This window comes from Passer domesticus, chromosome 19 (genome assembly GCF_036417665.1).
Source record: "Passer domesticus isolate bPasDom1 chromosome 19, bPasDom1.hap1, whole genome shotgun sequence".
Taxonomy (NCBI): domain Eukaryota; kingdom Metazoa; phylum Chordata; class Aves; order Passeriformes; family Passeridae; genus Passer; species Passer domesticus.
In genome coordinates, this window is record NC_087492.1 from 5,047,367 (window position 1) to 5,067,521 (window position 20,155).

The 20,155-nt window shown below is 43.0% G+C and overlaps 1 protein-coding gene and 1 long non-coding RNA gene across 9 annotated transcripts; one reads left to right on the forward strand and one right to left on the reverse strand.

Annotated features, from left to right (window-relative positions):
* The first annotated feature begins 28 nt into the window (after window positions 1-28).
* LOC135283930 (uncharacterized) lies at window positions 29-19,821 on the forward strand. 4 transcript variants are annotated; one of them, XR_010349527.1, is made up of 4 exons: window positions 29-63; window positions 824-927; window positions 1,375-1,504; window positions 13,860-19,821. It is a non-coding gene; the product is annotated as an uncharacterized LOC135283930 (long non-coding RNA). The 4 variants fall into 4 exon arrangements; XR_010349524.1 differs by lacking the exon at window positions 13,860-19,821 and having other exon boundaries at window positions 1,375-1,717; XR_010349526.1 differs by lacking the exons at window positions 29-63; window positions 13,860-19,821 and adding an exon at window positions 70-96 and having other exon boundaries at window positions 1,375-1,717.
* CRK (CRK proto-oncogene, adaptor protein) lies at window positions 3,445-20,155 on the reverse strand. Of its 5 annotated transcripts, none has more exons than XR_010349522.1 (4): window positions 19,828-20,155; window positions 12,302-12,837; window positions 9,418-9,583; window positions 3,445-6,737 (listed from the first exon to the last, which is right to left on the reverse strand). XR_010349522.1 is itself a non-coding variant. In XM_064395092.1 (4 exons), exons 1-4 carry the CDS (start codon window positions 20,069-20,071, stop codon window positions 6,600-6,602), a joined length of 1,023 nt encoding a protein of 340 aa, XP_064251162.1. In that variant the 5' UTR covers window positions 20,072-20,155; the 3' UTR covers window positions 3,445-6,599. The 5 variants fall into 5 exon arrangements, 3 of the variants coding, with proteins under 3 accessions (XP_064251162.1, XP_064251161.1, XP_064251160.1); XM_064395092.1 differs by having other exon boundaries at window positions 9,476-9,580; XR_010349523.1 differs by having other exon boundaries at window positions 6,599-6,737; window positions 12,472-12,837.

Genomic DNA, 20,155 nt, shown 5'->3' on the forward strand with positions numbered 1-20,155 from the left:
AACGGCGGCTCCCTGGCAACGGGCGGGGGGCGGGGTGAGGCGGCGTGAGGGGAGTGAGGAGGGGTGAGGAATAAAGGGAGTGGGGCAGTGTGAGGGGTATGGAATAAAGGGAATGGGGCAGTGTGAGGGGTGAGGAATAAAGGGAATGGGGCAGTGTGAGGAATTAAGGGAATCGGGCAGTGTGAGGGGTGTGGAATAAAGGGAATGGGGCAGTGTGAGGGGTGTGGAATAAAGGGAATGGGGCAGTGTGAGGAATAAAGGGAATGGGGCAGCGTGAGGGGTGTGGAATAAAGGGAATGGGGCAGTGTGAGGAATAAAGGGAATGGGGCAGTGTGAGGGGTGTGGAATAAAGGGAATGGGGCAGTGTGAGGAATAAAGGGAATGGGGCAGTGTGAGGGGTGAGGAATAAAGGGAATGGGGCAGTGTGAGGGATAAAGCGGGATGAAGGTGTGAGGGGTGAAGCAGGGTGGGTGAAGCAGTCTGAGGGCAGGGTGAGTGAAGCAGTGTGAGGGGTGAGGCAGGATGGGTGAAGCAGTGAGAGCGGTGAGGCAGGAGGGATGGAGCGGTGTGAGGGGTGAGGCGGGATGGGTGAAGCGCTGTGAAGATGAGGCAGGGTGGATGAAGCGGTGTGAGGGCTGAGGCGGGATAAGGAATAACGAGGCATGAGGGAGCCGGCAATGGCGGGGATGGACCCGCCGTTCCCCCGCCCGGCCCTGGCGGGGCCGTGACCGGGACACGGCTGTGGGCGAGCGGAGGGCAGCGGGCCGCAGCCGGTGGCGTTTCCCTCAGTGCGGCTCCATGTCCGTGTTTGTGCTGCCCTCAGACGCTGACAGCGCTCTTTGAGTTACCCTCTCCCGGTATTTGGGTACAAATCACCGCGTGTGCCCCGCATGGAAGGGTGATCTGTGACCAAAGGCAGACGGTCAGGTACAGGTTTCTGCAGCCTCTCCAGGGTGTTTGCTCTCGATATCACCTCCAGTGCATAGCACGTGGTAATTTCAGTTTCAAGTGGCTAGAAAATCGAGGAAATAAAATTGAATGTTTCACAAGTTCCTCACACAGTACTTCTGAAAAACAAAAGGAGCATTCACTTGAATAACTGAGATAATGTCTCGATTTCTGAAATCAGAATGGTTTTGGAAAACGAAAGGGATTATGATGGCTGGTATGAACCTGATCTTCACAGATCCCCATCCCTAGCAGTGTTCAAGGCCAGGCTGGGTGAGGCTTAGAGCAGGCTGGTTTTGTGGAAGGTGTCCCTGCCCATGGCAGAGGAATTGGAATGAGATGAGCTTTAAGGTCCAATCCAAACCATCCCACAATTCTGTGATTTGCTCAGGGTAGCTCTAAATGAAGTCTTGTCTCTTTTCCCAGCGTCTCCCTGGAAGTGCAGGCTACGGATGCTCTCCCATCACTTCACTGACATGAAAAGTGCACAGAGACCCTTGCAAGTATTGACAGTAGAGACAGAGCTGGCCCTGGCACCTCCTGGACACAAAGTCAGGTATCCCCACTTATTGTACTGTGCCCACTGAAATGGGCTCCTGATGGATGACTCAGGGCACACACCTTGAACACCATTCCAAGCACTTTTTTCAATAGTTTATTAGAGGCCTGACTGATTTTTTTCAGTTGATTAACAAGAGTTTTAGGGCCTGCAAGATCAACATAACCTTATGCTTTTCTTACAAATAAACCTAAAAACCTGATAGAATTATTTTGATATCACTTGCTCAGAAAATCAATGCTCTGTTTTCAAGGGATATTTAGGACCTCTTTTTCACAGATCAGGATCATTTAATCAGGATTTCTTAAAAACAAAGACATCAGTGACTAAAGTCACTGAAAATTAGGTGTCAAGTCCAGAAAAAAAATTGCTTTTTTTGATTTATTTGAAGTAAGATTAGAAAATGCTGATTTTGCTGAAACTGGGAATCATTGTAAACCTGAATTCCTGGTAAATACAAAGTTAGAAACTCAAAAGGTCCCAGTAGTGCACAGTCACTATTTCTGTGTAAATTTTTAAGACTTGCAAATCACTTCTGCACTCTCTTGACCATAAAAGTCTATTTTTCAGCAGAGACTTGGGGAGCTGTGCACAATAAATTAGATTTGGATCAATTTAGGATTTTTTCTGTGATCCTCATGTTCAGCAGGCACTCAGATTGCAGGGAGTTCAATAATATCAGTAAATCAGGACACTTCAAGCAGATTTAATTGCCAGAAGTGAGGTGCATTCTTAATGCCCTTGCTAAATAATAGCATATTGTCTAAATACTTTAAATTCTTTTGAATGCACTCGTTACAGATGGCATTCAGATATTTAGAAATTGGTCAGGGATTTGGCAAAGCATGAGGAATGAACAGCCTAATCCAAGGAAATACAGCACAATTTGCTGATGCAATCCTTGCTTGCCCTTTGCCCCCTGAACTTTCACATTAATTCATTCAACCACTGCTGCAGCCAAACCCCACAGCTGAAAGGAGAGGGAATGGAACAGGAAAAGCAGTTTTCTGCATGAGGCCTGTGCCCATCAGCTCAGGGAGCTCTGCAAACACCAGGGCAGGGTGAAGCAGGAGGGGATGGCTGGCAGGGCCCTGGGGAAGGGCAGGCACAGCCTCGTCCTTTTGGCTGCAGGGAGCTCTGAAATTCTCTCAGCTAACCTCATTAAAAAGCACCTTTGCATTGCAGCTCTGCAGGGGGTGAGCACTGGAGCAAAGCTGGGGGCTTCTACCTATGAAAAATTAAGGTTTTTTTTTTCCATCTGGAGCTGATAGAATAATCTTTGCTGTGTGGAGACACAAAGATTCTTATCCTTGAGGCCTAAGGGCCACTGTCCCCTTGCAGTTTTTAAGGAATAGTGTGGCAAGGTAGCTTTAATGCAGATTGATGTTACAAACATTGCCCCCCATGGGATTCTGGTCCTGATTTTCTGTCCTTCAGCCCCTGACAGCACCTGCACACCTTGGCCTTTCACCGAATTAGTGCTCTCACACCACCACACATAAAAACAGCTCTTCTGAAACATCTGTAGTTTCCTGCAGAAGATTCTTGCTGGTATTCATTTGTGTAACTTTGTTTTCACTGATATTTCTAAGAATATATAAACAGCTTTTTATCTTCCTGAACACCCCATCCAAACAATCCCCAGACACACTTGAGCAGGCAGAATTGAGAGCAAGAGCTAAAAATCTCAACATTCCTGACAAGTTGGTTTTTTTTAAAATGAGAATAGACATTTCCTCCAACCCCTTGACTCATTTAATTACAGAAAGTCACCTTCTTTCAAAAAAAAGCCATATTTTATTGTTTGACAAGTTAATTTAGTTACCTAAATTAATTATTTATTTTCATACTAACATGGCCAATTAAAAATGGCCATACCCCCTCTATTTTCAATTATTAAATGCAAGTACTCCAAGAACTGATTGAGAATGACTGAGTCAAAGTTTTGGCTATACTTTTATTTACTTCACGTACTATGAACATATACATTACATGCTACAAAAAAATAAAAAAGGACTTTAACTGTCAAGAAAGTGGATAGTGTTATAATACAATGGCACATGTTCATATTTTTCTTCAAACAGGTTTGGTTAGAATCCTTCCCCAAAACCATTAACAAAAAGGAAGTATTTTACTCTTAAAGATGATTAGAAATATTTGCATTATTAACAAATACAATTCAAACAGATTAACAAGATTTAACCAGGTCATATATTAGTAAAAAGGCTGGGGCTTACCAAAATGAAATATATATTAAAAAACCATAGCAGCCAGTTGTACTTTTTAGTGTGATATAACGTGTAAATGCACCAGAAGAACACAGTGTAATGGAGCATTCTGCTTTCATGGTGTGTTTCTAGAAATGATTATTCTAGTTCTAACACCTGCCTATGCACAAGAGACCAAAACCACAGCCAAGGAAGAGACAAAAGATTGTGACCAACATTCTGAGCAATGATTTTTTTGCACGCATTGGGGAGAAGGGAGGGAACAAACAGAAAAGGATAAACAAAGGCCACAAAAGGATTTCCTCTACATGTTCATGGACATAGGTTCTACCTATTTGCCTTGAAGAGCCTGACAAGTTGAAATGTCTATTTTGTCCAAATTCATACTCCTTTCTATCACCTATGAAACAAAATCACATTTCAGCTTAGAACTGAAGAGTGGAAAACAGTTGCATTAATGTATCAGTCAGCTAAAAAAACTGCTTGACAAGAACTCGGGATTCTAGTGTAACAGCAGCTATTAGGACTCCTCTACTTTCCTTATTTTGCTCTTTCAAAGTGTACAAATATTCACAATTTATACAGTCTTAACAAAACCACATCTACAAAGTTTGCAGGGTACTTGCTAGTTAATTCAATTCATGTATTTTGTATTAAAAAGGCAAGGTTTGCATAATAAAACTTCCAGAAAAATGATCTTTTGGTATCTGAATTCCTGATTGGAAAGGTACAAATATATGGGCTGTCATTAACTGCAGTTGGCAAAAATACTTCAGAACAGTGTCACTCTAAGGACACACCGTTTATTGTGTTTCTTTTGCAATACCTGAAGGAAAATATAAGCATATATGGGCAACTGAAAAACTCAGTATTAAGTCTGTTATTTAGAGTGCAGTTATTGAACAAAACCCCTCAAACAGTTACAGTGAATATCAAGAGCAGAGGAAAACCACAAATCAGCCCTAAAGAACCTGATGAGTTACAGAACCTAGAGAGTTAGTTTTGCCATTTTTTTCCCCTCAAAGTAAATTTTGTACTAAGCTAGAAGAGCTCCCACAATCACTGGCACGTCACCCTGACCAGAATAGCAATCCAAGGCAGAACAGAGCTGCAATTCCTCGTTCCATTCTTACCCCTCTGTCCCTGCTGTCAGTTTTTGATAATCATCCTCAGTAGTGCTCATGAGACTGGTGATGGACAAGAGTGATTAACATTAGTCCACAGAATTAATGAGTGCCCATAACCTGAACATTACTCAGACTTGCTGATGGATTAGTTTTGAAGTAAAACAACTAGTACTTAAATAGAACAGAAATATTATAATTTCCAGCATGTTACAGAGTTCTGAGGTAAAGTGTTACCAGTATTGTTGTAGGGTCTGTGCCTTGCAGCACGTGCAACCCATGAGCCTTGGGGGTCACACGGCTCTGAAGCCACCAAACCCAACAGTTTCAGTTTGATACCATTTAGAAAAACCCTTCTGCATGGATTATACTGTAGTCAAAGTTACAAAATTTAGTTTGGTCACCAGAGTGCTGTGCTTGGAAAACAACCCAGGGTACAGGCAAGGGAGAGTTACTTCAGTGTTTAATTTCAGTTTACAAAACTTACTAAATCCATTCTGATTTATATTAGAGAAAACCAGATAATTAGAAGAACAGACTAAAAAACAACCATCAAGCAGTGCATAACACTGCCTACTCAATGCACTGATTTTCACCATGAGCTAGGAAGCCATATTTACTCTATTATGCCTTTTGAGAATCAATCCAGAAGCACACAATTATTTTCCATTAGTTTATTAAAAATAAAATCCTCATGAATTCACTATCAAATATTTTACAGATGGGAATTAAACCAGAAGAGTCCCCAGAGTGTCTTTAAAATAAAACTAATATTTGGTTTGTCAGTTCACCGTGTTTGACACTGATTTGTACTGTAACAGTATTGTACAATACTGAGGAATTCTAGAAAAATTAAACTAGCCCTACACAATTTAATTTTATTGGAAAGCAGTGTCAATATTTTAGTATATTTAGTGAATCAAACACTGCTTTAAAGCTACGTATTAAAGTGCTATGCACATATTTTTCAGCACTGATATGGAGTTTTACACTTCCATAAGCCTTGTATTTGTGGATAAAAGGAGATACTGCGTGTTAATAAAAATCTTAAATTAAAATCAGCTGCTATGTTTGAAGCATCAACAGTACTGAAGAAATCAATCTAGTGTCCACAAGGTTCTAGAATTCTGAGGTTGATTTGATCTGTCATTTACCATGAAAATGGTAAGGATCTGTAAATCATAAGGCTGTCCCCAACGGCCCTGATCAGCCTGTGCTGTGCACAGCTAACTGACCACGCAGAGCACTGCGGAGCCTTTCTAGGACAGAGAACCCAGGATGCAAAAAACCACGGAGAGAGCTCCAGGATAAATCTGTGAAATTTCTATCAAGGTATTGAATTGTCTACGGTTGATCTTCATTGCCTGAGGAAGAAGCAACATAAGCAATGGGCCCGGAGAGAGCTATAAATGTTCTCTGAACATCTACAGCACTGCTTTCTCCAGCTGCTGCTGCTGGCAAGGCCCAGGCTGCTGTGCACGTGGACATAAGCAGGCATTACAACCTATAATCATGGCCTAGTTCTGCCACTGGACACACGAGTTCTCTACTGTCGTACCCTGAATTACATGACCCTTGCTTAAGGAATGGTGGTGTTGAGTCCCAGGGGTTTGCAGGTTATCAGAATGCTTATCCAAGCAATACCGCTTGCAGCGTCGGTCCGAGCTTAGTCTTGATGGCATCTGCAATAAAAATAAGTTGAGATTGTTCCCATCTGTAAGAGCAACTGTTGAGCCACACTCAGCTGAAGTCCTCGTCAGGATTCTGTTGATCCAGCAGACGGACGTGTGTGAATGGAAAGTGACCACGTCTGCCATTGCATTCTCCTTCCCACTGACCACTCATGTTAATCTTTGTGACCTTTACCAGCTCACCGACCTGTGGGGTAAGAAACACACACGTTACAAACCAGAAACATGGGCAGCATGAGCTGCCACCCCTCCCTGGTGTGCTGTCACCCACGTGCACCAGATACACATCTATAAAAAGCAGCTTTAGTCCTGACAGTGTCTGAGACACCAGCCTGCCCCCACTGCCATTCACTCCAAGAAAGTGTATAAAGAAATGCACCTAGATCAGGTGAGAACTACCTGAAGAGTCAGCAATCCAAAACCAATCTTTCCAAGTGCCATCAGGTGCTATCCTGATAAATGTGCCTTGCTGGGCTGACAGAGGCCTGCACACTGCTGAGACTCCATCCAGAGCCTCATAAAGCAAGGAGGGCTTGCACATGGACCAAGTGGACACTAATCTGCAAGCTCAACTGCTCCTTAGTTTTGGAATTCCACTTTTCAAGTTGTGGAAAGTGGAGGATCTCTCTCTCTCTTCACAGATTATAACAAGTGTACAAGAAGTGCTGTAAGGCTGCTCTGTTCTTGCTCTGGACATCCAGTCAGCCACTACCAAAAGCAAAGCCAGATGGCATTTCAGTCTTTCCCAGCATGGATTTCTTAGAGAAATAAATCCCACTGAATCACAGAATTGTTTAGGTTGGAAAAGATCTTCAGGGTCATTGAGTCCAACCATTAACTCAGCACTGCCAAGTCCAGCACTCATGGGAATAGTAAAGACAACAGATGCCCTCTCCCACTTGCCCAGGAATCCATCTCCTATTCTAATCTCCACCCTAATACTGCCAGCACCAATTCCAAAGGCATCATCTACATCCCCCTGTGACACAGGGACAAACTGCACAGCAGGCACTTCCCCAGGGCCATGCAGTTCAAATCAGGACACAAGTCTAGGTCTGATCAGTCCCCAACTCTGTTTCATATTTAAGGGTACTTTAATTAAGTGGCACTTACACCACCCGAGGAATCACCATTTACATTGTAATGGCACTCATGGAGAGTTAATGAATGCACCACTCAAAAGCTCTCTATCCATTCCTGCCCCTCTGCAGAATTTTATCAATAATCTGATTTACAAGTAACGTACAACGATTTTTAGAATTCTTCCCACATCACAGATGGAGGATGCTTTTGGGATAGATAGATTCTATTTTCTTTCACTAATACTGTAAATAAACTCTGAAGGTGTGGCCAAAGGCCTCGCTGCATTTCATCCAGAAATTCACTGAATATAGAGTTATAGTTTACACAGATGCTCATCACTGTGTTCCTAATCCATCCAAAACACATCCTCATTATTTGCACTTTCCAGGCAGGCAACAAAGAACAAGGAAAACAATTTGAGATGTTACCAATCTCCATTAACTTTACAGGTTTTAATCACTTGAAATAATTTGCCAGAACATCTTTTAACAATTCATAAATTCAACCCCTTTCATGGACATTTAATTAAGCTTCTCATACCTCTCATGATTACTTATCTGGTAATGAGAGGCCCATTGGGACTCTTGCTGTAGCTTTATTTTTGTCTTTTGTAGTCATTAGTATAGACATTTTAATGAATCATATTTTGAAGAAAATCCTCTTATGTATTAGCTACAGGCAAAAAGGAAGCCTTCCTCCACTTCTGAACGCAAGCCTCAGCTCTTTAGGAATTTAATCATGCAGTTTGTATAATTCTGCTACTGCTAATAACCACTGGGAGGGTTGTACCAACAGAAATACTCTGCTGACCAAAACAATCCATCAGCTATAATTTAACAAGGATAAGATTCAATGTGACAATACTAGAAGTGGAAAATCTGATTTCCTAATCACAGCCACTGCCAGAACCATGTCCCAGATAACTTCAAACTGCTTCAGACCTGGATACAATCTAGAGATGAGCCCTCACCAGAACAGTGTTTAACCTCCAACCCACTGGGAAGGGAAAAGCACAACTGGCACTGGTTTGCTGTCTTAAGACTGAGGGCCTCTGCTCTATCACACCCTAATTAGTGTTCATTAGGGTTTATCTTGGATGCCTCACAATAAACTCACCAAAAGGTGGGTTCAACAGAGCAATGCCACTGAGTTACAGTATGGGATGCCTGTGAAAGTCCCCTGCTCCCAAACATCTTGTAGCTGGATTTTGGTTTCCTGGGGGGTTTCAGGGTCACTGCAGCCAAGGGACAATCAATTATGAATTCCCCTTACTATACAGAGCTACACTTGAAAGCTGCTTTTCAGTAATTGTTGAGAGACCTCTGAGATCAAATATTGCTTTTTTTTGCCAGTAATTTCATTTAGCAGACACACTGATACAGTTTTTATTCCCTTTTCATTTATATATATAAACCTTTTCATTCATTCTTATATCTATGTATCTTTACATCTCTCAAAGCAGGACTAACTTTAAACAAGCATGGGCCATGTCACAAATGCTGCCTTGGTAAAATGGCTCCATTAGATCCTGTCTAACTGAGAGATCTTTCTAGATCTGCTTCAAACCTCTGCCTAGTAAGCTGTATTTCAACCACTCTCCTGAAGACAATATAGAGAACCCTTCCAAAAATTACTCATTGTTACAAGTGCTGAAGTTTTAAAACCTTTAGGCTAGGAGTGGATGTTGTCTCTGAATTCTCCTCACTTTCAGCATTGATTTATGGCAACATTAGTCCACAGTGCATCATCCCACCAAGCACAGCACCTCAGGAACAACACTGTACCCTGCTAGAAAGCCAGGTTTGTCTCAGTCTTCATCAGAAGCTTTAAAACTAAATATACCCCATTTGCTTCAAAGCAAAACTGAAGGTTCAAGTGAAGACTTCTGTATGCTGTGGTTTTATTCCAAGCACTCCTCTTTGGTGAGGTCAAGGTGGCAGAGTTCTGCTACTGTTACAAAGAAAAAAAATAAATCCATCGATCTCAGAGTCATTCACCACACAGATCTTCCCTTTTCCTCCTCTATTTTCTCTTAAAATAGACTGAAAACTCCTTGCATAGGTCCAGTTACATGCAAAATAAATGTTAACTTCTCCTGCTGAATCTTTTTTTCCATAATAGAGCACAGCCTTTATTAGAACATCACCTGCTCTGATCCTCCTTCCCATAACTCTTCAAAAGCATGTCAGGCTTAAAATAACAGAACAGCACAGATATTCTGTTTGCAGTTTGGGCAAAAACTGTTTGATGTTAAGAATCTATTTTTCTAAGAGAAACAGTGGGATCCACCCCCTCCCATGAATATTGCCAGATTTAAGGATAAGAGTTTTCATTTGGAAAGAATCCCACTTGCTGTATTTATAAAGAGGTCTGGGCAAAAATGGCCTGATAAGATTTACATAATGCTCTCTACTAAGTTATCTGAGAAAGAGATCTCTAAATAAACAGAGAAGGAACACCATGAAGTGAAAGGGAATGTGGAGAAAGGAGACAACAAGGAACAGCACTTTGATAGACAAGATGAAGAAAAACTTGGGAGAAAATGAAGTGCATATTGCTTTTTTTTCCTGTACAGACATTGAAAGCAACTCAGTAACATTGTGACTGGAAGTGATAAGAGCTGCAAAGCTTTGAAGGCCACTAGAAGCAGTGATAAACGGGTCATTTTTTAAAACTGTTTGCAATACTACATACAGAATTAAGAACCACAACTGCTATTGCATTTCTTAAATGAAGAGCAAGACAGCAATATAGCACCCTAACCAAGAGGGCCAAGGTGTCAACTGACAAATACTTCAGCAGTTTTAAGAGGCCCACAAAGGCCATTTCTGGACACCAGAAATCTCCTGTGGTCACACAGCCAAGCTGAGCTGACCCTTCTCAGCTGCCTCTCCCAAATACTTCAGCTACTCAGCCCTTCCCACCAGGTAGTAAAAGACACTAGAGGTGTAAGGTAGCTCAGAAAAGAGAGGTGTTACCCACAAAACTGCTCTTCCTACAGCACAGCACTCTTGCCAGATCATGTGAGTTTGGTGAAGAGGATTGAGCCAACCTAAGATCAGCCCTGGCACCACAAGCTGCTCTCCAGCGTGGAAAGCATTTCCTTTCACTCTAAGTTGCTTATGGCCTGGATTAGCAGCATTTCCTCACTCTCCCTATTTCACTCCATGCTCCCAAATCCTGCACTAGGCAGCAGTGTGGGGTTCTTTAGTGGAATAAAGTGTGAAGTTAAAGCTTAAGAGAATGCAAAATTCAGAAAGAAAACCAAAAGGTTTTGCTAAATATGCCACAACAGTATCCAGAGGCTGAAAACCAATCTAACATCTGGGAATTATAACAGCCTGCATTCAGGAATATTCCCAAACTCCAGGAGGTTACTGGGTGGAAAGGGTGAGAAAAAGAGGGAAAGAGACAGCATTTTAACCGTTATGAGAGTTTGAAGGGTAAAAATCCTCACATTTCCCCAAAATCTGGTGAGTTTACAAATTTCCCTATCTGCTTCTCAACCCAAAGATACTCAGCCCTATAACAGAATGTGTAACAACTCAGAGTATATTCACTACCTACATGGCAAAGATTTCACATCTGCCAGGCTGTGCATCAGTTTCCATCTGCAGCATGTCTGCATTTCCCAGTTCTGCACCAGACACACACCTACAGCTGCCAGATCACTGAAGTCCTGGAGTGCCTCTTGTGCCATGCACAATTACACCAAGTATTTGAGAGTGCAGAGGAGATGCTCTGACTCAGCACAGAAACTGTTTTTTCCCAAGTACTTAAAATGTTATATAAACAGGAAGTCAATTAGGTATCAGGAAATTCCAGAGCCTCTAGCTCAAAGAAAGCCTAGATTAAAGGATACAATTTACATATCCCAAGGCAAAGGTCTGCCACAGGGAATACCTTAGTCTCAATTTCCTCACATGTAACTTGGGGGAGGAACTATCTGATGTGGAGAGATAGAGCATTCCAGTCACCTTTTTAAGAGGAAAAAAGACAAATCAAGAAGGGCCTGTGCAATTACTTGATCCTGTCAGGAAGTGAATCAACCTGGGGAAAACTCAGTGCTTTACTACAAACCCTACTCCATCAATCACTGCTTTACACCAGACCTAAAAACTGTGATGTGAATTGTAAAATGCTCCTGCCTCAAACCTAAACCCAAAGTAATCTGCTTGAGGTGATGTTACAATTAAATTCTATGTGTGATCATCATCTCAGTTCAGGTAATTCCAAAGTGTACCAATGTTTCCACTGATTGCTTTAAAACTGCTGACACATTGGGGAGAAAAAAATACCCAACACAGCACAAACCAACAAACAACCCAGCACACCTTGTACAGATTGTGGTGAGGCACACACAGGTTCAGACACACAATTTATGAGCTGCTCCCTCTCCCTCCCCCCCACAAAAAAATGGACGGGGAAACAGTTATGTTAGTGATGGTTGACAACAGACACAATACTGGTTCAGTAACCTAATAATAATCAACAATAATCTAATTTACAAGTGACTCGAGTCACTCATTTTATCCATAACTTATTAATCATGACATAAAACCAGTATTACAAAGCTTTTCCCTTTCTCATTCCTCCAAAACTACCACGTGAGCGAAAGGGAAATCCCTTGAACAGATCTCTTCCTTCTAAATTTTGCCCATTATGTACCTCCAAAGCCAAGGCTGTCTTGTCGTAGGCATTAGGGACTCGCTTCTGGATAACCCGGGCATAAATAGGGCCATTCTGAAGGTTAGGGAGCGGAGTGTTGATGCTGGGCTGGGCATAGGGCCCTGGCTCCGGCCCACCCAGTGGTTGTGGGTGGGAACTATCCTGGTTACCTCCAATCAGAGTGGGGACTGAAGCAGAGGAAGGTCTATACTTCTCGACGTAAGGAACGGGTATCATTCCCCTCTTCCCTTCGCTGTCTTCTGCGTTCCACCACTGCTCTTCAGGCTTATCCCGGATTCTCAGTATGTCTCCTTTCTTAAAGGGGAGGTCTTCCTCATCATTGCCATTAAAGTCAAAGAGGGCTCGCACATACTCGGCCTCCTCCTGCCTGAGGATAACCCCGCTATTCTGCCTGGAGCGCGAAACGGGTTCTATCAAGGTGGTAGTGTCCAAATAGTGTATTTTGTAGAATTCCAGTAAAGATGGCAAAGAATCAAACTCTTGGTCACCTATTCGAAATCTGGTGGGATTCGACCCTGAAAAGAGAAGGCAACATGTCAAGGAGAGCATTAAAACTATAAAGCAAACATTTGAGAAGACAAATACATTTATACAGAAGTATTTCAACACCAAAATTATCACCTTGATATCATATTCAGCTTCTCTGAGCATTTTCAATCAAAGGCAGCACTATCATAATTATGAGTACAGGTTTTTTAAAAAGATTTTGTCAAGGAAGGAAAATAGAAATTCTTTGGCACCGCCAAACTTCCCGAATTAAGATAAAAATATCTTTGTTTCTTTCAATATTATATGGACCCAACAGATGAAAATATTCAGTACATCAGGGTTTCTCAGGACCCTGTTCAATTCTCCTGTTTTATACTCTAAATATAGGAAGTAAATTTTGGTACCATTTCAAGAAAATTATTTTTTTAACTCTCTTCTGCTGTTCAGATTCTATTTCCAAAGAACAACACTGCACTAATGGTTATTTACCTGTTGTAACACCTTGGGTTAAAGGCATGGACACTACAGAAAACTGGTTTGCACAGCAGCAAACAAGTGATGTCAATGAGCAAATAAAGTCATTTTTCATTTTGATAAAAGGTACCAGTAAAGAAAATTATCTCCATTCTATGCAATGCAAAGAAACAACATATATTTTCATAACAGGTATGACTCAGCCTTTTAATCTCTAGTCTTGGAGCTTCTTTGCCACGCTTGTCAGATGGAGCCTAAGCTATAAATCCAAACCTCAAATACACTGGAATACAGATGATGTGCACATCCAAGCCATTACAAGCATCACTACAAGTGCAGAATATCCATTTCCAATCTGTGTGCTGTGCTTTTTTTTCCATTTTATGTTCTTCAGGCTCAGCTAAGGAAAAACACACACGTGATGTTCTATTTCCACCGTGCCCCATGCCATCAGTTATAGGAAGAACTGGGGAAGGCTGGGGGAAGGGAGCGCAGATGAAAAGATTTATACTTTAATGAGTAACTCTTTTAGCAAGACAGAGATGCTTACTTTGCAAGTCTGTTTTCTCTGCAGGGAATATCTAACAGTCCCAAGCCTTAGCTCTGGAGTACAAAGCTAGCAGAATCTTTCAAGCTGTCACTGATCCAAAACTCCCTGCAAAGCAGCACTGTCAGCATGGAAAGCTAATGTTACAACAAGTTCTTTCAGGAGAGCAGAAAGGGGTTCTAACAGAGAAAAGGGCAGATTCAATAAGACCAACACCCGAGAAATGAGTTCTGAAGTATCCTGAAGGAACAGGAGCATTCGTGGAGCTGGTCAAAGGAAATTCGAAGGAGCAGAACTAAGTCATTGGAAAAAGCATGTCTGCATGCTTTAACAGCCCTGAAAGGCTCTCTAAAGAAATGAATACAAACACAGTGAGCCAAAACCCAAAAGCAACAGCCTTGAAAAACTGCAAAAAAAAACCCCTCAAACTGGCATCACCAGAGATAAAGGAAGTTAATGTAATTATCAGTGAGAAAGGGGAGCCCAGCACATGAAGAGAATTAGGAATCCATCATATTCTCCCACAGAGCAGTGCTGAGAGGATGCAAAACCCCCTCAACTTCTGTTGCTGAGATGCAACTTGCAGCTCTAGACTTGGCCAGAACCCTGGAATTTCATCCCAGTGGCACTGTCAGCTCTGTGGGCTCACGGGACAGGAATTCTGGCTGGACAGGCAGCATGCCTGCAACACTTCAGCACAGCTCAGTGGAAACAGGATCTGGGAATGCTGCACTTCCACTAGAGCTAGAAGTGGGAAACACATCAGGTCTCAGACCAACCTGGTAACAGAAACGTGTGCAAATTTCCAGCACTATTTTAGCTGTGAACCTTTAAGGATCAAGGCTTGACATCTGAGCAAAAAGAAAAAGTCATGAGAACTTTAAGAGCAGGGCAGCAAAGCTCTTTGCAACCCATATGGAGAAGACTGAGTCTCAGGGAAGTTCACTGACATGGAACTGATTTCACATGACAGAAATAGAGGCTGAAACACCAATTTACCTCAGTGAAACCTGCTGCAAGCTGACTCAGCCAGGGGGCTGAGCTCTGTCTCAGCAATGTGGGATTCACAGAAAAATCTCCACAGGTCACAGGAAATGAGCAGTTCATCAGTAACATTCATCAGCCTGGTCAATCTTCAATCTTCACCAGGATGAACAAGGCATTTTGGAGTGTCTTTTTTTTTTCCTTTGGAACAGGTTCACTCTCCTGAATTAATGCACAACAGCCTGAGGGACCTGCCAAGTGTACCTGAATCCAAGTTGGACTTTAAGAAGAAAAGTCCTCTGGAACATTATGTACAGAATCACTGTACTGTATCCTGGAAAATCAGATCCTAAGAGGTGTTTTGCACAGCTGAACAACAGCCAGAGGACACAGACCCTCCAAATCAGAAAGATCAATGCACTCCTTGAAGGGACAGAGAGAAAAGCATCAAAAAGCAGCTATGTCACCCTCCCAAAGACCACACTGCCAGAAAACCATGTGCATTTCTGATGCTTTTCTTTTAAAAAATGTAAGACAGCTACAGAAGATTTAGAACAAGAAATCTATAAACTTAATCTAAATTAATCATCAATTAATATGAAGGCAGCAATTTCATAATTGTCTGGAGAACTTAAATAGATGACTCCTAAAATTCAGCTAAAACAGGCATATAAAGGTCAACATAGTTCAAAGTCAAAGGTGGTAAAATGCAGATTGGAAATAAAATACAACTCCACCTTCCCAAGCAAGTGGAAAACTTTCCATCAGTTTAACTCTTTGGTGGATCTTCTTCAGCTACAATGTTCACATGCACTGGGAAACCATTCCACTCCCTACAGGCTCCTGAGTTTTGTCATTCCCTGGTATAATGAAATTCAAAAAATTAACAGATTTCAGGCTCAGAGGAATTCTTCAGCCTCTTGTTTGAACTGTGACACTGCTCATACCTGCAGGCCAATTCAGGGAAGATCTGACACAAGGAAAAGTTACAGCAACAAGGTGAATGGGGTTTTGGGGAATAAGAGCAGTTTTCCTTCATGATGCTGGGATTCCTCTTGAAGGCACAAGTCTGAGCAGCACAGGGTGCACATCTTCTGAGGGCTCCCAGGAAGAGCACAAGCATGGAAAGGTGAGTCCAGTTCCTGCAGGAACTTCTGTCACTTCCTGTGACAACTGGGACACTTGGGTACTGGAAATTCTCCTTCTGCAGCCTGGCACAGCTGAGGAAGAGCTGCTCAGGGAGTGCCTCCACCACCAGCACTGCTCAGCTGAGCAAGATTAACTTTTCAAAAGAGAAGCACAAAGCTCAGTATCCTCTTTCTTCCTTACTCCATCTTCACTAACATAACTCCAGCCATCTCAGGATGCCACAAAAGGTGAGGAAAGAGTTAAAATACAATGGGTCCCACAAGTGAAGAACGTTTCAAACCTGGCTCATATCAGTTCTCTGTTTATGATGCACATTCCCTCCTGTCACAACCCTCTGACACTCTGCTGCCTTTGTGCCAGTCCAGGAAAAAGTGCTTGTGTATGTTTTAAATATTGTCCAGATGCTGGGGAATCAGGGCTATAAACCACCCAATATTCTGCTGATTGGGCAGGTGGTGAAACCACAGAGCACCTTCTCCCTTTCTCAGACATCTCAGGGGGTTTGCATTTCTCTCTTCACTCCAATTGTTAGTGTCAATAGGGAGTTTTCTCTTTATTCCCAAGCTTTGGAAACCTTTTCCTTCACAGAAATACAAGTCTTTATTTTTGCATCTAGTTTTATTGTGTAAGGGTGGCTCCCTTTCCCAATTCAGAGTGTGTTCAGGGCCACAAAAGCTGTTCTTATCTCCCAGAGCACCAGTAAGACACCCCAGTGATGTCAGCCACTTCCTCCTGGAGCATATGGGAACTGGGCTCTGAAGGCACCAACCACATTCCAGCCCTTGTGCTTCCCCCACCCCATGGGGACACCTTTTTTCCTTGTTCTCAAGTACCTTCCTACTCATGCTGAGCAGAACAAATAAATCCCATGAACGCCCTATAAAAACATAAATGTTGAGTGGAAGAGCTCTGAGCACACCAGGAAAACATTCACTCAGGAGTTAGACTCATTTCTGATCACTGCAGTCATCATTTACAGATCAGAGGATAAGAGCAGATGTCTAATACAGGCAATTTCTAAAACTGCAACTAGTTTGCATTTAAATATATTTTGATCTCAATATAAAAATGAAAATAAAACCAAAACACAAGCATCAGAATTAAACCACTCTGCTCACACATGCCTAAAGCCATTTCACCCAGGGCTGAGTGTGGGCATCATTCTGTAAGGATTCTATGATTCCAGGAAGTTCAATTCAATCCAGAATCATGTTCTCAAAACTCATAAATGTGAAAACATCCATTTCTGCATTTTAGCTGTTATATTTGCCTCCTTCAGGCAGACAAATTTAATAACATTAAAGCTTTATCTTTATAATGCTGCACTCAAGAGAGAGCATTTCTATCTTTAGGTATTTCAGGCATTTTTTAGTGCATATCACACATTTTTACCCCAAGCCCCCATGTCACAATGCAAATGCATGATAAATTTAATATTTCCTCTGCTGTTCATCAATATGCCAATGCCTGCAGGGAGCACTTTGTCTTGTTTGGGATTTCTTTAGCCATAACTGTGATACTTCATCACAAATTATCCACTTCCACTGAAAACAAATTCTTTTTCTTTCCCATAATTCAGTGATTTATCCTACTTTTAGCATCCTTAAAACATTCCAGAAAAATTCTCTTCAATTCTTTTTTCTTTGTTATGTTGAAAAATTACCTGCAAGAAGTTAGAAACTGCAGAATCAGTCAAAAGGTCAATTTAACAAATTTACTTTATACTTCAGAAATCAAAGAAGGTATCATGTTTTTGTGACATTGTGGTTTTTAGGGAAGCCAAAGTTCCTCATTTCATTCATTCTGTGCTGAGGCTCCCCTATCCCTGAGAGCAGCCAGGAATTTCACAGACACTGAGCCCAACACAAATCAACCCAAGAACCCAACCTGGAATATTCAAATTTCCCAGAGAGACCCGTGCATTTGCCAAACAATAAATTGCTAAAAAAAAAAAAGAATGTACCATACTAAAATAGAGTGATTTTGGTTTTCCTAATGTTTTACCTTGGCCACAATAAACAAGCAGGACAATTTGCAAACATTTAACTCTTTTTACTGCATTAGCTTCCCTACCCAAACACAGAATCATCTTCAATCTTCCACTGTTTTCACCTCCCTTCCACTGCAGAACAACCTCCCACTTATTTTTTTCTGAAAGAGCACCTTAATTACACTTGAAGTATAATTCAATATATACCTCCCCAGCACCTTCTTTGGTTGGAGCATGAACACAGCAGCATCAGCATGGAGGCATGATTTAATTAAAATTACTGAAATCAGCGTGGGAGTGTCTGTAGTGCAGGAGTGATGCATCACTCCTCCCCAGAACCTCCAGGGGACAAATAAAAAGGAGACCAACCAAAACATAATTATACTTCTCCAGATATATTAAGCCTACTGTGCCACCAGCTTACACAGCTACTCTTTTAAAACAGAAGAGAATTACAAGGTACTTCATGATTTTAACCAAAGCCAACCCACAGAATGCCACAAAATGTTACTGAGCTTGGGATGCAACACAAGGAAAAAGTCAGGATGGCTGTACTGAAGTGATGCCACTGTTTTTCCAGAGATTAGCTGTCCCCAAAAAACAACTGCCCAGAAGTGACAGACACTCATGACCCAGTGTTTTTTAAGTCTTTAAAATCCAATTAGGTTGGATTCACAACAAAGCATGCTGGTGACTGACTCTGCTCTACACACAACCAACCATCCCTGTCAGCAATTGCAGCACCAAACCTGTGTCTGCACACACATGAACAACAGGAACCCACCACATTCTGACCCCCCACAGCAGCAATAAATTCCACTTCCAGCTGAACTCAGCCACCTTTAACACCTTCTACCTGTGGAGCTCTGTAACCTGAGTGCACTGTGCAGCTCCGGAGGTTCCTGGGATGAACAGGATGAGTTTAGACTTTCCCCACTTTTCCAATCTGAAATGCTTCCCCTGTATGACAGTGCAAATCTACTGGCACTAATTTTGTTTTCTCTCAGATTATCTCCTTAGTCAACCCCCCTTTTCAGAGACTGAAAAATAAAACAAGTCTTGTTACATCTTCCCACTACTGGTCTCCTGTTCCACCCATAGACCTGCACCAGTGTCTCTGTCTACTTTCTGCCCAAAAAGTTCACCAAATCTCGTATTACACAGATTTACTATAATTAAAAAATATCTAGTGGCTCCTTGCAGAGATGCCAATGACACATCCACATCATTTTGCAAGGATTAATATCCAAACTGGAGCAGTTCCAGCACCAAGTTCCCTAATTCCCACAGCAGGGACAGCAGGGCCTTTGGACTGCACGTTCTGACACATCCGAGGGCTCTGCACTGCTGGGGTTTAGTTGGACTAAACAGCAAAAATTCTGCTTCTCCCTCCGGCACAATCAGCACCTTCTGCACTTGCAGTGTCACACTTCAACGTGTTGTTTTCATTATTAATGTTCAGCCGATGAGAATAATACCAAACTTCTCCTTTCAAGGGGAAAGAAACTGAACTTCACATCTGATTTCAAGAAACCACTGCCTTTACATCCTGAAGAGTTCCCACCGCTCAAACTCGCACTCAGCCTCCCCGGTAACGCAAAAGTGCCGTGTCAGAAGTCACACTTTGGGGATGACACTTGCACAGAACCACCTCCCGCCTGAGATGCCACGGAAAATCTCCGAATTATCGCTGAGGGGGTTCGGAAAACAAAGAGGCGCGGGGCTGGAGCGGCGGGACGCTGAACTTCACGTGCCGCAGGACGGCAGGTGCGGACACCGGCTCGGCTCGGGCAGCGGCCCCGCCACAGCGCTCCCCGCACCGCCCGGCTGCCCTGCCCGGGCTGCGGGCACGCCGGCCCTGGGGTCACTCACCCGGGGCCCCGGGGCCCTCGCCGCCGGCCCGCCGGGCTCCCGCCGGCCCCAGGCTGTTGACGATGTAGTGCGAGACGCGGGAGCTCTCGGACACCGACAGCACGAAGTCGCCGGGGATGGTGCCCGAGTCGCGCACCAGGAAGGTGCCGTGGCGCTGCCCCTGCAGCAGCGATACGGCCTCGGCGCGGCTCAGCCGCCCCCAGTACCAGCTCGCCCGGTCCTCGGAATCGAACTGCCCGGCCATGGGGGCCGCGCTCCTCCCCCGCCCGCGGCCGCCGCCGCCGCCGCCGCCCGCGGAGCCGCTCAAAATGGCGGCCCCGGCCCTGAC

Bases quoted from the DNA above. Each gene is read 5' to 3' on its own strand.
- CRK (XM_064395092.1), bottom strand. From the start codon at position 20,071: ATGGCCGGGCAGTTCGATTCCGAGGACCGGGCGAGCTGGTACTGGGGG. The intron at 12,838-19,827 runs GTGAGTGACCCC...TTCTCTTTTCAG, and splicing joins CGAGGGCCCCGGGGCCCCGG to GGTCGAATCCCACCAGATTT. The intron at 6,738-9,475 runs GTATATTTAGTT...CTTACCCCACAG, and splicing joins TTTGCTTTGAAGCAAATGGG to GTCGGTGAGCTGGTAAAGGT.